The sequence below is a fragment of the Limanda limanda genome, chromosome 4 (assembly GCF_963576545.1).
Source record: "Limanda limanda chromosome 4, fLimLim1.1, whole genome shotgun sequence".
NCBI classification, from domain to species: Eukaryota; Metazoa; Chordata; class Actinopteri; order Pleuronectiformes; family Pleuronectidae; genus Limanda; species Limanda limanda.
The window spans coordinates 29,014,327-29,031,525 of record NC_083639.1 but is presented as its reverse complement, the minus strand read 5'-3'; the positions used below and the strand labels follow the sequence as shown (position 1 = coordinate 29,031,525).

Below are 17,199 nucleotides of genomic sequence, written 5' to 3'. Positions count from 1 at the left end.
ACACACACACACAAGCACACAAGCTGAGAGACACACTTCTACACACCTCTGCTGATTGCAGGGTCACAGGCCAATCAGGAAGTGGTGTTGTTTCCTTCAGGGTGTGAGAACAGCAGGCTGCACAATTAATGTAAATCACACCTGATGCAGTAAAAATACATGGGTCAAGCAAACATGCAGCAGGAAGCCAGTGAGGCTTTGGTTTGAAATGTGAAATAAATATCTGCAGACTGATTAGAGGGACGAGTGGAAGTAGAAGAAGCAGAAGTGAAGATATGTTGAGTTGAGTCCTGCAAACAGACAAATGGGCCGTTGTGGAAACATCACCTCTCTGGTGGAGGTTGCATGTCGGGGTCTGTGGCTTAGGGGGTAGAGCGGGTCGTCCACAGAGCAGACTGCTGGTGATGAATGTTGGTTCGATGCTGTGCACTGCATGTAGAAGCTCTCCTGTGAATGAGTGGCTGCCGGACGAATCCAGTTTATTTGCCATATATCAAGAGCTGCTCGTACAGTCTTGACAAACTGTGAGTAGTTTGGGTTTGAAAAGGATTCGAGCGCTCCTCTTATTGAGCCCGACCACGTTCCTCACATCCGTCCTCACCACACCTTTCCCTGTTGTTGTCCGAGATGAAGTGGACTTTAAGAAAATCCAGTGTGTGGAGCGGATCAAGACTTTCCTCACCGCTGCACTGTGCGTCTGGAAATCTGCAGGGCCGAGGATTCAAATACGTGTTTGTGACTTTCCTGGCTTCTCCTGCAGCTTCCAACAGTGAACTCCATCGTTTAAAATGTGGACTTGTCCTCTCGTTTCCATTGCAAACAGACAAATGGGCCGTTGTGTTATCTTCATGTACGGGTCTGTGGCGTAAGGGTTGGAGCGGGTCGTCCACAGAGCAGACTGCTGGTGATGAATGTTGGTTCGATGCTGTGCACTGCATGTAGACGCTCTCCTGTGATTGAGCGGTGGCCGGACGAATCCAGTTCATCCTCCATATATCAAGAGCTGCTCGGACAGACTGACAAACTCTATCTGTCCACAGGAGTAGTTTGGGTTTGAAAAGGATTCGAGCACTTCTCTTATTGAGCCCGACCACGTTCCTCACATCCGTCCTCACGACACTTTCCCCTGTTGTTGTCCGAGATGAAGTGGACTTTAAAGGAGATATATTATGCCCATTTTACCGCAGTTGATATGGTTCCTTGGGGTCTTAATACCACAAGGATCATTTAAAACAGCAGCCTTTTTACCCTGTCTAAAACAGCCCTCCTCAGATTGACCTGTTTTAAGTGTTGGAGACGAAGATACAATCGGAGACGGCTGTCCCCCCGGAGCTAGGCTGAGCTAACGCCCGAGACTATGACGTCAATTTGGGTCGTAATCCCATTGGACGCCCTCTAGCGTATCGCTTCGGACATAGAGGAACCACAACAAATCGCGGGAGTTGTTTTTTTTCCAGAGTTTTTGGGACGGTAGACATGCCAGATACACACATTAACGTGTAAAAGCACTACAAAAGTGGAATTTTCATAATATGTCCCCTTTAAGATAATCCAGAGTGTGGAGCGGGTCGGTGCCGACAGAGACTTTCCTCACTTCTCCGCTGTGCGTCGGGAAATCTGCAGGGTCATGGATTCAAATACGTGTTTGTGACTTTCCCGGCTTCTCCTGCAGCTTCCAACAGTGAACTCCATTGTTTAAAATGTGAACTTGTCCTCTCGTTTCCATTGTAAACAGACAAATGGGCCGTTGTGTTATCTTCATGTACGGGTCTGTGGCGTAAGGGTTGGAGCGGGTCGTCCACAGAGCAGACTGCTGGTGATGAATGTTGGTTCGATGCTGTGCACTGCGTGTAGAAGCTCTCCTGTGATCGAGTGGTGGCCGGACGAATCCAGTTCATCCACCATATATCAAGAGCTGCTCGGACAGACTGACAAACTCTATCCGTCCACAGGAGTAGTTTGGGTTTGAAAAGGATTCGAGCGCTTCTCTTATTGAGCCCGACCACGTTCCTCACATCCGTCCTCACGCCACTTTCCCCTGTTGTTGTCCGAGATGAAGTGGACTTTAAAGGAGACATATTATGCCCATTTTACCGCAGTAGATATGGTTCCTTGGGGTCTTAATGAAATATCTGTATCTTATTTGGTCAAAATACCACAAGGATCATTTAAACAGCAGCCTTTTTACCCTGTCTAAAGCAGCCCTCCTCAGATTGACCTGTTTTAAGTGTTGGAGACGAAGATACAATCGGAGACGGCTGTCCCCCCGGAGCTAGGCTGGGCTAACGCCGGAGACTATGACGTCAATTTGGGTCGTAATCCCATTCGAAGCCCTCTAGCGTATCGCTTCGGACATAGAGGAACCACAACAAATCGCGGGAGTTGTTTTTTTTCCAGAGTTTTTGGGATGGTAGACATGCTAGATACCCACATTAAAGTGTAGAAGCAACACAAAAGTGGAATTTTCATAATATGTCCCCTTTAAGATAATCCAGAGTGTGGAGCGGGTCGGTGCCGACAGAGACTTTCCTCACTTCTCCGCTGTGCGTCGGGAAATCTTCAGGGCCGTGGATTCAAATACGTGTTTGTGACTTTCCTGGCTTCTCCTGCAGCTTCCAATAGTGAACTCCATCGTTAAAAATGTCCTCTTGTCCTCTCGTTCCCATCGCAGACCTGCAGGGAGACAAGGCTGGGACGAGTGACAGACGTGTCGTTGGTCTGTGATCGTGTTTCAAAGGCGCCGAACGAGTTGTCATCGGAGGCATTGAGGGTTTTTTAAAGGAACGTCACCGTGGCAGCTCGTACAAAGCGTGCCAAGGTTAGGTGCTGAAGCCTTTATCTCAGTGGATTCCACTACCAACCTTGTGTTGTTATTGCAGAGGGGGGGCGGGGGGGTGAAGACGAGCGTGACGGGGGGGATTAGACTGAACTCCCACGCAGCAGCAGAATCACTATATTAATCGTCCGCCTTTGTCTGTCAAGGTTAGAACAAGACGCCGCGTGTCTGTGGGAGAACAGGTGCAGGGTCCCAGGGTCTTTCTCTTTTTATGTAATTCATCTTTTTGCACTCTTTTCCCCTGTTTCTACTTTACTCCTCATCATCCCCTCATCTCTCCATCTCCATCTTTCTTTCCTTCAAAACGATTCCCTACATCCCGATGTGCTCGTACCCTCGGTTGTATCCCACATCTCTCTCTGTGTCCTGATAATTTATTCATTTTCATTTTTTCATCTCTGGCCTTCATCACCATCGTCTTTCTCTCTCTCTCTTTGGGTCGTGGAGCCTCGGGTGTTTCAGGTTTGGTTTAGTCGTTCAGTTTCTTCTTCTTCGTCCCTTTTGGGTCCAATAGAGCAGAGTCTGTCTTTGAGAGGTGAGGGCGTGAGCTGGAGTGGAGCCGGTGTTTGATGAACACAACATGTCATCAGAACACGCAGGTATTCAGTGGAGATGTAGCTTGGTCGTGTGACGTCAAAGTGTGAAAGAACTTTAACGCGAGATTCCGGGAAACGGCTCATTCTTTGGTTTTCCTCTTTTCTGAAGCCCAATGAAAGAATCTGCCAGTTGAACGTCTGTGTTAAAAATGACAAAGTACCACAGACGGTATCTAAAGATGTGTCTACTCTTGTGGTGCAACGTCCAGAAATGAAGCCGAAATGTACCAGATCTGAACGTTTCCATCTTTGGAGCGAGAGATTTCAAAGGAGGAGACTGATCCGTGGTATCGATGTCCCGACGTTAGCGTCCACTTGACATAATCGTGGCATTTCAGCCGGATTCTTTACCGTCAAATAACTAAAAAAAACATATTTCGTGTGAATAGAATGACCTAAAATGTGAGAAAACATCTTTGAGAAACATTTAATTTACGTCGACTGTTGAGTTTTGAGACGTCCATCTCGATATCAAATCGGTACAGGGTCTGTTAATCTTTGGGTATATAAACAATCAAGTAAATTACCTCTTCAGTATATCTTAGTGCTTATTAGATAAGATTTTATTGATTGAAACTGTGGAATTCCAGGAAAACAATCTCCAGATCCAGACGTCGAAAGAAAATCTCCAGGAAAAAAGGATAAATCTGTGAAAACTCTGCTCATTTTGTGAATTTTCAACAAAAAACACCTGCGACTACAAACACTAACAGTCAGAGAAGCTGAGTCATGGTTAGTCCACAGCTGCTGTGAGAGCCACAAAGGGAAAATCAAAATGTCCTCCAGACTTACAAGACCTGACTCATGTTCGACCGAGAGTTTGTCCTGTTTGTGCCTTTTCTTCCGAGTTACAGTGTTGAAACACAAAACTTCAGACCAACATTACACCTGCAGACACAAACATGAGAAACACAACATGAAGTTGAAAGGGTTCCTCTGTGGTGTCATATATCTTTTAATGCATTTAATCCTTAAAATCCAGCTTCAATCTTATGTGAGCCAATAAACTACAATACATGTTCATCTCATTGTGCAAAATGAAGTGTTTCAGACCAAACTGTAAGTGAGGTAGTAGAAGCAGGACCCTCCTCAGTCACTGGCTGCTCCTCCTCTTCATCAAACCACACAGTGACACCACAACTCTCACATACAACAACATATATTTCTGTAAAATCCACCACAGCCTTGTATTCGCCTTCCCTGACATTTGTTTTCCATCCACTCGGTTCGTTCATTTGTTTTCCAGCGTATTTTAATCCTTGTGAGAAGAAGTGACTCACACGTCACCTGCATGTGTGGAGTTTAAAACCTTGATGTGTCTCCGTGTGACTTCCTCAGTTTGTGTGTCCTTGGGCAGTGTTGAATGTGTGTAACCTGCAATCAAGTCTGGAGTCGTTGCAAGAATGTTGTCGCTTTGAAAATGTTGGCACTCTCCCGTCCGTCCTCCTCCTCCTTCTTTTCTTTGTATCTCTTTATTCTCTCTTGCGCTAATTGCTTTTGGCCTCAAGATGATTCTCGAAAAAATGCTATACAGTATATTTATACATATTTACACATGTCGATGGTTTCCATTTGGCTGAATACGTTACATTTTGTGTAATTTTGTGTTACTCACTTTAGAATGCAATATTTCTTAGTTTCTAAGATTTAAATCGGCTCAACACTGACACAATCCAAACTTTTTTGTTCCAAAATGAAATATCCACATTTAAAAGTGTTTTCAAAAGAGAAACCATATTTAATATCTACGCTGTCGTACTTTTTCGAGAAACTGAATCCTGAATTCTGTTACCGCCCCTTGAAATAACAGTTTTGAACAAACCCCTCCTCTATGTTTCTCAGTATATCCCAGTAATTTGTTTGTTGTGTTGTTTTTTTTGCATGCCAGTAATGTGTCATCCTCCTCTGCACATCACTACATGACGTGTATAGTTTGTGTTTGGCTGCACATGGATGAATTGTTGAGTTTATCTTCACCTTTTTGTGTGTGTGTATGTGAGAGAGTGTGTGTTTTTCATGGATGGCAAACAAGGGTAAAGCATTCCCATTGTGTTGTGTGTGTGTGTATATATGTGCAGCATATGTGTATACACGCATGACTCCTTGATTGTTTTTGTGTGATTGTCAATTGTTTCTGTGCTCATTTGCAATTGTATGTAACTTTGCTCTTTGTGAGTTGTTGCCTACCAACGTGACTATGTGTACACCTGTATGTGTGTGTGTGTCTGTGTGTGTGTAGGTGCGTCCACTCAGGACTCGGACGCCATGGAGCCGGAGAAGCAGGTGGACAGCACGGTGAAAATGGCCGGCGTGATCGCAGGGATCCTCATGTTCATCATCATCCTGCTCGGAGTCGTGCTCACCTTCAAACGCAGGTAGGTGACGATCGGGAGAGGGCGACAACTCACAGCTATACTAATAATAATAATAATAATAATCTTATATATAAATAATCTCCTCTGTAATTCCCTCAAGTTGTAGACACGATAGTTTCTAGCCTCTGTCCTGACATTAGCAGCTTCAGCACGAGACAGAGGCTAGCAGCAATGTAATGGTTATTGTGTGGATTTGTAAAATGTTTTATGATAAAATATTAGATTCAGCATCTTTAAGTCATGTGAGCGAGTAGACACGTTAGTTCAAAGTGTCCTCATGCCGGTAGGAATCAATATGTACGGACAGACTGACTTTTAAATAAATAATTCTTAATTGAAATCAGCTTTTACCAGCTCTCGGTTGATTGTTTTGCCCCAAAAGGCCAAAATCTTTAATTTATCTCTAAAGGCAAAAACAAAGAGAATACTGTGTTGAATCTGGTGATGTTCTTAATCCTCTCTAACCCTTAAAGACAGAACGAATCATAATCATAATAGTAGCGGTTCCCAGAGATTAGATGAGTAGAAAGTAGATTCACTTCCTGTGCCTTTGTTTACATGCACACTTGCCACCATCACCTGCCTTTCTCTCCTTCACTGTATTTCTCTGCATCGCTCCATCCATCCTCTCATCTCTCACCACCCCACTCACACGTTGCTGATACATTTTGTTGTAGGACTCACATTTTTATTTATTTTGACATTAAGGTATTCAACTCAGTTTCTCGAAACACACTCAAACAAACACTTCACTTTGCACACGGTACAAAAACAAAATCTGCAGTTTATGTCGCTCCGACAACTACACACCATTGATAAATGATCTAAGCTCTTGGTCTGAAGGTGAAGGTTTATCAAGGAAGTGGAAAGAAACAAATTGTTGCGTCATGTTTCAAAAGTTCTGTGCGTAGTTTTTTTAATCGTCAATCACAGCGCCACCTCCTGTTTCCTTTAATATCCCGGTGAGCTCACACCCGGGAAGATCAATGATGAAAAGGTAAACGGACTGTATCTGTTTAGAGCTTTTTACAACTCAAAGCACTTTTCAGTATAAGTCAAAGCTCTTCTATTAGCAGCACTTCTCTCTCTTGTATCACCACCGACATTCTGCTGAGTCCACAACACTCTGAACCTCCTGCGAAGAAGAGACGAGTCCCTCAGTCTTCTGCAGGGGAAGTTGATTCTGTCTGAGCAGGAGCAGATCATCTCTGTGGGTCACACACACTTTGTGAACTCGGAAAATCCCTTTCAACTAACTCAAGATAGAAAAGCTCCGACTTCAGTTTAAGAACAACACCTACGGGCGAGTGGATTCAGTGCATGTGCTACGTGCACAGCTTGGGCACCGGACTGGGAATCGACAACTGCATCGGCCTGAACCAGGCTGTTGAACAGTGAAGGAAACTGGAAGAGACTTCGTCCAAATGCAAACATTACGTCTGTTTTCCAGAGAGCACGAGAGGCCGGGGGGCCGGGGGGGGTCACAGAGGTCAGGGGGTCAATGCAAATCAGAGGCTAATACAGGAGAAGCCCAAAGATCTAGAGGATAAAAGTCTATCGGAGCCGGAGGAGGAAAATACCAGAACTAACGAGAAAGGTATGGGTAGAGGAGGGGGGGGAGTGGGGGATACAGTAGAGAGGCCAGATACAAAACTGCAGAGAGGAAGAAAAATGTATGAGCGTTTAAAAAGTATGAAAACAAAGCAGCCCTTATTAACCCGGGGGTCAAGTGGATATGCTAATCATATGCTAACCAGGCTAACAGGGCTTAATATACATAAAAAGGCCAATTAGAGGGCGAGCAACAGCACAGTGAACAGAGGGAGAGAACCCAGGCTGACCCAGGCTGACCCAGGCTAACCTAGGTCATCAGCGGAGGTCAAAGCTCATGCAGAGGTCAAATGGAGCCACATCCTTGAGTAATAGAAAAAGGAAAAAGTTGTATTATTGCAAGTACCAGAGACTTGAGACAGGAAACCAATTGATGAATACAGTGCAGATACTGTCATGAACCCAGGCTGACCCAGGCTAACCCAGGCTGACCTAGGTCATCAGTCGAGGTCAAAGCTCATGCAGAGGTCAAATGGAGCCACATCCTTTAGTAATAGAAAAAGGAAAAAGTTGTATTATTGCAAGTACCAGAGACTGGAGACAGGAAACCAATTGATGAATACAGTGCAGATACTGTCATGAACCCAGGCTGACCCAGGCTAACCAAGGTCATCAGCGGAGGTCAAAGCTCATGCAGAGGTCAAATGGAGCCACATCCTTGAGTAATAGAAAAAGGAAAAAGTTGTATTATTGCAAGTACCAGAGACTTGAGACAGGAAACCAATTGATGAATACAGTGCAGATACTGTCATGAACCCAGGCTGACCCAGGCTAACCCAGGCTAACCAAGGTCATCAGCCGAGGTCAAAGCTCATGCAGAGGTCAAATGGAGCCACATCCTTGAGTAGAGATTAATAGAAAAATGTAAAAAGTTGTATTATTGCAGGTGCCAGAGACTAGAGACTGAAAACAAATTGATGAATACAGTGCAGATACTGTCATGAACCCAGGCTGACCCAGGCTGACCCAGGCTGACCCAGGCTAACCAAGGTCATCAGCGGAGGTCAAAGCTCATGCAGAGGTCAAATGGAGCCACATCCTTGAGTAATAGAAAAAGGAAAAAGTTGTATTATTGCAAGTACCAGAGACTTGAGACAGGAAACCAATTGATGAATACAGTGCAGATACTGTCATGAACCCAGGCTGACCCAGGCTAACCCAGGCTGACCTAGGTCATCAGTCGAGGTCAAAGCTCATGCAGAGGTCAAATGGAGCCACATCCTTTAGTAATAGAAAAAGGAAAAAGTTGTATTATTGCAAGTACCAGAGACTGGAGACAGGAAACCAATTGATGAATACAGTGCAGATACTGTCATGAACCCAGGCTGACCCAGGCTGACCCAGGCTAACCAAGGTCATCAGCGGAGGTCAAAGCTCATGCAGAGGTCAAATGGAGCCACATCCTTGAGTAATAGAAAAAGGAAAAAGTTGTATTATTGCAAGTACCAGAGACTTGAGACAGGAAACCAATTGATGAATACAGTGCAGATACTGTCATGAACCCAGGCTGACCCAGGCTAACCCAGGCTAACCAAGGTCATCAGCCGAGGTCAAAGCTCATGCAGAGGTCAAATGGAGCCACATCCTTGAGTAGAGATTAATAGAAAAATGTAAAAAGTTGTATTATTGCAGGTGCCAGAGACTAGAGACTGAAAACAAATTGATGAATACAGTGCAGATACTGTCATGAACCCAGGCTGACCCAGGCTGACCCAGGCTGACCCAGGCTAACCAAGGTCATCAGCGGAGGTCAAAGCTCATGCAGAGGTCAAATGGAGCCACATCCTTGAGTAATAGAAAAAGGAAAAAGTTGTATTATTGCAAGTACCAGAGACTTGAGACAGGAAACCAATTGATGAATACAGTGCAGATACTGTCATGAACCCAGGCTGACCCAGGCTAACCCAGGCTAACCTAGGTCATCAGTCGAGGTCAAAGCTCATGCAGAGGTCAAATGGAGCCACATCCTTGAGTAGAGATTAATAGAAAAATGTAAAAAGTTGTATTATAGCAGGTGCCAGAGACTAGAGACTGAAAACAAATTGATGAATACAGTGCAGATACTGTCATGAACCCAGGCTGACCCAGGCTAACCAAGGTCATCAGCGGAGGTCAAAGCTCATGCAGAGGTCAAATGGAGCCACATCCTTGAGTAATAGAAAAAGGAAAAAGTTGTATTATTGCAAGTGCCAGAGACTTGAGACAGGAAACCAATTGATGAATACAGTGCAGATACTGTCATGAACCCAGGCTGACCCAGGCTGACCCAGGCTAACCTAGGTCATCAGTCGAGGTCAAAGCTCATGCAGAGGTCAAATGGAGCTACATCCTTGAGTAGAGATTAATAGAAAAATGTAAAAAGTTGTATTATTGCAGGTGCCAGAGACTTGAGACAGGAAACCAATTGATGAATACAGTGCAGATACTGTCATGAACCCAGGCTGACCCAGGCTGACCCAGGCTGACCCAGGCTGACCCAGGCTAACCCAGGCTAACCTAGGTCATCAGCCGAGGTCAAAGCTCATGCAGAGGTCAAATGGAGCCACATCCTTGAGTAATAGAAAAAGGAAAAAGTTGTATTATTGCAAGTACCAGAGACTGGAGACAGGAAACCAATTGATGAATACAGTGCAGATACTGTCATGAACCCAGGCTGACCCAGGCTAACCAAGGTCATCAGCGGAGGTCAAAGCTCATGCAGAGGTCAAATGGAGCCACATCCTTGAGTAGAGATTAATAGAAAAATGTAAAAAGTTGTATTATTGCAAGTGCCAGAGACTAGAGACAGGAAACCAATTGATGAATACAGTGCAGATACTGTCATGAACCCAGGCTGACCCAGGCTGACCCAGGCTAACCCAGGTCATCAGTCGAGGTCAAAGCTCATGCAGAGGTCAAATGGAGCCACATCCTTGAGTAGAGATTAATAGAAAAATGTAAAAAGTTGTATTATTGCAGGTGCCAGAGACTGGAGACTGAAAACAAATTGATGAACAGTGCAGACAGACAGACTGGGACAGAGGCAGGTTGGAAATATCATAGAGCGTCTTCTCAGGTCATCTATTTTTCATCCCTCTGTCCGAGCGCTCGGGGGGGGAAAAGTGTTTCCTCTTAATCGAAAGTGTTTAACAAGCCTCTCGGATCCCGTGAATTATTCTGGGACAAAACTTTGTTGGGAGGCGAGCACGCACAACTGTCGTATTAATCTTTCAGGCCGGCGTTACACGTGTTCCAAATGGACTTTGTTTCCTTGCTGATGATGTAGAAGTGAACAGCGCCGGACACCAGTGAAGTCTTAATGGGGATTCGGTGTTTCCCGCAGCCAGGTGCCCCCCCGGGGGCTCGGAGAAGCAGCACCGGAAGATACACTTTTCCATAAAAGGTTGAGAGGAGATCGGATGAATAATTAATATTTCTGAAGCTCCCAAAACATTTTTTTCTTCCTATTTTTCTGTGCGATGCCGGAGAAGCCGACTGAGTGATTGAGGAAAGGTGACGGAGGGAGGAATGTGTTTCTCTCCTTTCATGCGCTTTCTCTCTTTAAAGTTCTGACCCTGGAGACGTCTTCTCTCTTTGTGATTGTTATTCATCAGATGCTTTTTATACGGCTTGTGTCTTCTGGTCAGGCTTCTTAATACTTTCAATAAAAACGAATGAAATAATCAGGTCAAAGAAAAGAGCACACAGCGGAAGATAGGCAGGTGATGATAAAATTGTAATAAAATGCAATTCTGTGTCTTAGCAAATCTGCCCTTTCCACATTAACCAGTTGTATTCTGGTGTTCAGGCAGAGGAATACATCTGAATTATTAATATCTCCTCACCAGGGGTCCGGCTGCATTTAAAAGGTCGTGAATAAAGCTGGATTAGTCTCTTAAGTGATCGCTGGTTATTCTCAATGAGCATGGGCAACAATAGCTATTTATATTTACTCCCATTTAAAAGAATTGTCGATTCAGTTCAGCTGCTCACAGGGATTTATTTGTATTTATTTAAAAATTGCAGCCTCTCTGCTTGTTTGAGATACTAGAACTCAAGAATCGGTATCAGCCTCATAACTGGGACTGATATTGGATCAGGTGACTTTGACTAAATAACGTAAAGAGTTAAAGGAAAGAGACAAAAAAGGAAATTATCAACAAGAAGTGAGGATGAAGGTCAATTTGTCTCCAGGAGAATCTAATTCGTCCATTAGAGGCTAATAACAGTTCATTATTTAATCATGAAATGACTTGAAATTTACTGAGATATTTGTATTTTTAGTTCTTTCGGTTTCGCTGTGATGAAAAGAGTTTGACATTCAAACAACACAACAACGATCTGTTCATACGCAAACAGAAAAACACACAAAGAGGAATTTAAATACACACAGAGCTGCAGATCTGAAGTTTCTCATCTTCTCATAGCTGTGGAGTTTATTTAGGGGAAAGTCTAGTGTGTGTTGTGTTTGTGTGCGTGTGTGTGTGTGTGTGCAAAGTGTGAAAGTGCACAATGTGTGTCAATATGCATTGTGTGTAAATGTGTATCTCTCTGCTAAGCGGTGATTGTTCACTTGTTAGCTTGTGTGCATGTGCCACATGAGACTGGATATAAAATATGTCATCGACGTTGGTGCCATATCACCATCTGTGTGTGTGTGTGTGTGTGTTTGTGTGTGTGTGTGTTTGTTACACACACACAAACAAGTCAGTGGACAGAGATTGTTGCAAACGCTCTTTGCACAGATCACAATATTTCACTTGTGTCGTGTCTTTAATAAAAATCACTTATGATTCAGGACAATTCACCAACATTACCCGACATGAATTTCTCTCTAGGTTTTATATTTCTTCCCCAGAATTACCAGAATTCAAAATCCTTAAGATTAAAGTTTTTTGTTTTTGTTTTCTTGCTTTAACAAAGATTGACATGCTCATTCTTTTCCATCTGCACATCAATACATCCGATATTGTTTCTGTCCTTCAAACATCCAGTCACGCTCCTTCAAATCATCCCAACCAGGAAATAAAAGCTTCACTCCCGTTGGTCAGAAAGACAAAACATTAATATTCACAGTTTGTCTCTGCCAGTAAATCGTCAAAAAGCGAAATGTGTCACTTAGATTTAAGAAAGATCTATTGACTAGAGACTATTAACTTTGTATTTTTTAAATAAATAATTCTACTTTCTGTCTAGTGACGGATTCAGATTCACTTCCTCTGCACGATGTCATGTCCTCGCTGCTCTTTAGCCGATGTTTCCTGCGTTTCCTGTTCGACCCGAACGACCTCTCTGACTCGAGTCTCACCCCCTTTTTATGTCTCTCTCTATATCTCCCTGCTTCCTGTCTCTGGCTCCGCCCCTTCCTGTCCCGCCCTGCCTTGCCCTTGCTCCGATAGAGAGATTCACACGTGGAGAACTCTGAGCGTGGGGTATTGTATGTTTACTTCTAGACATCAACTCATCCACGCCATCCCTCCCATCCCGCCGCTTTCGGGCTTGGACCCGTTTTTTTTCCAAATGCATCTTATGACCTCAGCTACGCCCGAAAAAGACAAAAGTCGTGTTTAAGAGTTAAATTCCAAAGAAATAGTCCAACGTATTAAATTAATATTCACTGCAACATTATATTTGAGCCTTTCTCAGACGTATCGTATCAGGGTTTGTTTGCTGATATGAAAACTTAAATTTTACAGAATTGACAATGTAGAAAAGATGAGTATTTATGTTTATTTTCTTTATTCAAGTTCTATATATTTGGTCATTTCTGTGTTTTCTGTATATTTATAATACGTTTATGGTTTAACTGTAAAGATAAAGCCTCAGTTACATTCATTAACTTTAAAGGTTTGCTAATGACATCTTAGGAATCATTGCCAAATTTATTTTTTGACATAAATATTGTCGGATTTGACCTTATCGGAAATACTAATTTTACTCCCCAATATCGTTTTTATCAACAAACATTCAGTAGAGCCAGTAATTTAATAAATTATTCAAACAGCAATTACTGTCATTTGAGGAAATTTGAAGATTTATGTGAAGAAACAAGAAACAAAAAACGAATTCTTATATAAAAACTTAGTTTTCGCTTGAGCACAGTTTCTTCATGTAACAGTGAGAAGTGCTGAGGCTGAGCGGACACATGTTATTTAGTAATTGCTGTAGTTACCAAATCCTCAAATTGTTTGAAAAGCACCACAGGAAGTGTCGTGGTGAGCAACTCTCACAGAAAGAAAAAAGGACGTGTGGCGTCCCGAATAACTTTAAGAGGTTGAAATTTGAATCTCTGCAGGCACATGGACATAAATGGTCATTTAAAAAGTACATTTAAGCTTTTCTTTCCTTTTCAAAATCCACTTCTTTGATTTTTATTCTGTCAGTAAAACTTTCACAAAAACATTCCGGTGTAAATCAGATGCTTGAGGTCAGAATCAGTTCGGTAATATAAGATGTTTTTGGTAAAAAAAACCTCTATATTGTATTTGCTCATCTGTGCATTTCCCTCATTATCGCACATCCTCTGTGATCGGTGGTTTTTGTTCTTTATCTCATGTGGAAAATGTGCACGTTTGAAACGAGTATCATGAATTCATCCCCTCTTCATTATGACGGGGAAAGATGTTTCTATCCATCACGTTCTGATGCTTTGTCAGTGATTCCAGTTTGTAATCTGTGGATTCGTATGTGCATGTCACTCAAGGAGATGAAATATGAACTGTCTTGAAGATTCTGCTGCTGTGGCCCAAGTCGCCACGATTTGATTCCATATCTCTCGCCTCTAAAAGCAACGAGTCACGCAGGATTTATTTTGAAGAAGTGATGATCTGGTGTTAGAATAAAGGTTAAATAATGAGTGGAACTTTGGAGGTTATAGAAATGACGTGTTTGGCTTCGGCAAATATAAAAACCAAGGTGGGTGATTAAGAAGGAGTTACGTGGTAATGTCTCACCAAAGGAAATGTGAAGCTTCACAAATACCTCCACCCACGCTGTTCTGGGCTCGAACACAATCCGCTCGGCGCCCGTCACGCTCGCTGCGGCTCTGGTGTTGTGTTATTATTTTAATAAAAGCCCGGAGTCTTCAGAAAGCTTCTCACACCTCTGTAATCCAACGCTTGTTTATCCAGAGGCCTCGATTAGGAAATTAGACGTGAGCCGAACTTTCTGAAGTGTAACAGGAACACGAGGTAATTAAAACATGTTCTTGTTCACTTCATTGAAATATGTGCATTTTTACAGAGAGGAATTTAGTTGTGATTGTGTCACAGCGTCAAAGGAGGATATAGAAATTGTAAAATATGACATTAAGTCAAGAATTTACAAAGATTTCGATTAAGAGTGATAATAATTCTCGAGTTTTGTGTGATAAAAGGGTGTGTTGGTCTTTGACTTCGTTACCATGGTCACCAATTCTCTGACTATTGACCTTATTCTGAATAAGACATTATTTAAATATTACATAATTCATTTCAGACGTTACTTGATGTTCACCTGATCGGGTTGTAGTTGTTTGTTGATGTCGATAAGAGCTTCATGTGATTGAGACGGATTCACGTCAACATACTGAGGTCAGAATATTCCACATATCTCAGGTTAAGCTAATCAGAATATGCTGTTTCCATGGCAACGTTTTAAACATCCCTTCCCAAACAAATCCCATTTTTCCCCAAAACTCATTCTGTCAAGTGAAAAGTCGACGGTTACAAACATCATCTCAAACTCCATTAATGAGATGAGAGTTAATTGCTTCCTCCGAAGCCGTTAACTCAGCTTGAGTCTTTTCCCGACCTACATTCTTCGTTGATTCATTAGTCGACTGTAAGAAAACCTTGACCTGAAGTTTTCATGAACTCCCCGGACCAAGTCGAGTCCAGGAATTGATTGTGAAGTTTCCGGCTGCGACAGCGAAGGGACTCGTTCTCTTTCCAGACAATAAACCGAAGCGTCTCCGGCTCCGTCTGTGACAAACGCATCCAGGTGATTAGTCACTGATGTCAGACCAGGGAGAGGCTGAATGTGGCCGCCTCTCACCAGGCCAAGTGGTCTTAAGTGTTTGTGTGTGTCTGTAGGTGTGTGTGTGTGTGTTTGTGTGTGTTTGTGTGTGTTTGTGTGTGTTTGCAGTCAACTGAGACTTTCAGTCTCCAAATTGGGATCTATGCTGCACAGAAACACATTAGAGGGAGCTGAGTGCTTCCATGCTGACAGATGCTAAACTTACTTATTTACAGATAATTTGGCAGTCTCGCACACACAGACACACACACACACACACACACACACACACACACACACACAGCTGGACTTGACCCCCGTTCTGCAGATGTGACACATGCTTGAATAATGGACTCTGCTGCTCGCTGAGATAAATGCTTGATGGTCCACTCTCTGCACTGGTATAATGGCTGCTGGTTGACCACTTATACCCGGACAAAAATACACACACACACACACAAACACACACCCAGACACACACAGATTTACAGATTCACATGTCACTCATGTCAACTTGAATACAGAAACGATCTAAAGAACAAACTGTCATATTTACAATCATGGTTCTTGTTTTCCTTTCTGTCCCCGTCTTCATATTGTAAACATCACGATGATAGTGAACATTTTAAGTCTCCGATCTAATAACTGAAGGAAACTCAGCGACACACAGACGGAAACTGACGACTATTAATGAAAGTAACACAAGCTGTCGGACTGTGAGGCAGCATGTACACAAATATCTACCACACAATGTTGTGGAGCTAAAACTGAAGGTAAAAAACCTTCTCTGAAATATGAACAATGTTTCCACTTTATAAAACAACAATACGTTTATAAGCAGATACAACAGAGGTTTTTGTATATTTTGGGGGATTCATGGGTCAATATTAAGCACAAAATCGTAATTAAATAACAGTTGAATACAAATTGTCCGATTCTACTTGGGGTGTTTCAATATCCTGGTATTTAAAGTAATCATAGTTTAATTTAAAAGAACCATTACTGATATCAAGTTAATAATATACATGCGATAAAAGCATATGATAACAACGTCTTCATCTTTTGAATTTTGTATCAATTGTCATGTTGCATACTTATAAATGTATAAAACATGTTAGTGACACGTTTATCTCACGAGACTCAGAGGTTCAAATGTTTGTTTATCCCTTTGAAACACGAGATAACGGAAACGTGAATATATTTTTAGCGTCTCTTATTTTTTCACATTTCAACTCCACGCATCTTCGAGCAAGAAACACACAATTGATTGGTCTTTGAATTGTGTGAACTTAGTTTGTTGTGTGAGTCTGTTGTTGTAGGTCAGTCGTTGACCTTTCTCACCCGACGGAGATTTAATTAAACTCTGCTCGACGAGAAATGTTCTCGCTGCTTCGGGAAAAAAAACCAAACAGTTATCTATAGACTCACGACTAATTTTCTTCTTCATTAATTTGTGAGTGTGTTCCACGGTGTCAATATGCATATGGCGTGTTGACGTCCATGTGGTAACCGCACTAATTAACCAGATAATGAATAGAGAGGAAAACCTGTCACTCTATTGACGATTCATTTATTTTGATCCCTCTTCAATTACAACACTTATTAATGAAAGTCCTCCACTGACCAGTTCTACCTTCACACACGTGCACAGATTCACTTTGGTTTGATAAAGGACACGTTGACAGTGTTCACAGGCGGAGGAGAAGGTTCCCAGGCTGCTGTGTTAGTGTGTGTCTGTGTGTTAGCGTGTGTGTGTTAGCGCACACAGGCTGTAATGAGGTGCTAATAAGCCACAGTGACAGAATGC

At 42.7% G+C, this 17,199-nt stretch overlaps 1 protein-coding gene across 1 annotated transcript in view; it reads left to right on the top strand.

Moving 5' to 3' along the window:
- ptprt (protein tyrosine phosphatase receptor type T) overlaps positions 1-17,199 on the top strand; it is a 247,061-nt gene that overhangs the window by 148,061 nt on the left and 81,801 nt on the right. The window contains exons 17-18 of the mRNA XM_061070022.1: positions 5,672-5,807; positions 12,797-12,829. Coding sequence (XP_060926005.1) covers positions 5,672-5,807; positions 12,797-12,829 — 169 coding nt within the window. The remainder of the gene's footprint in view (positions 1-5,671; positions 5,808-12,796; positions 12,830-17,199) is intronic.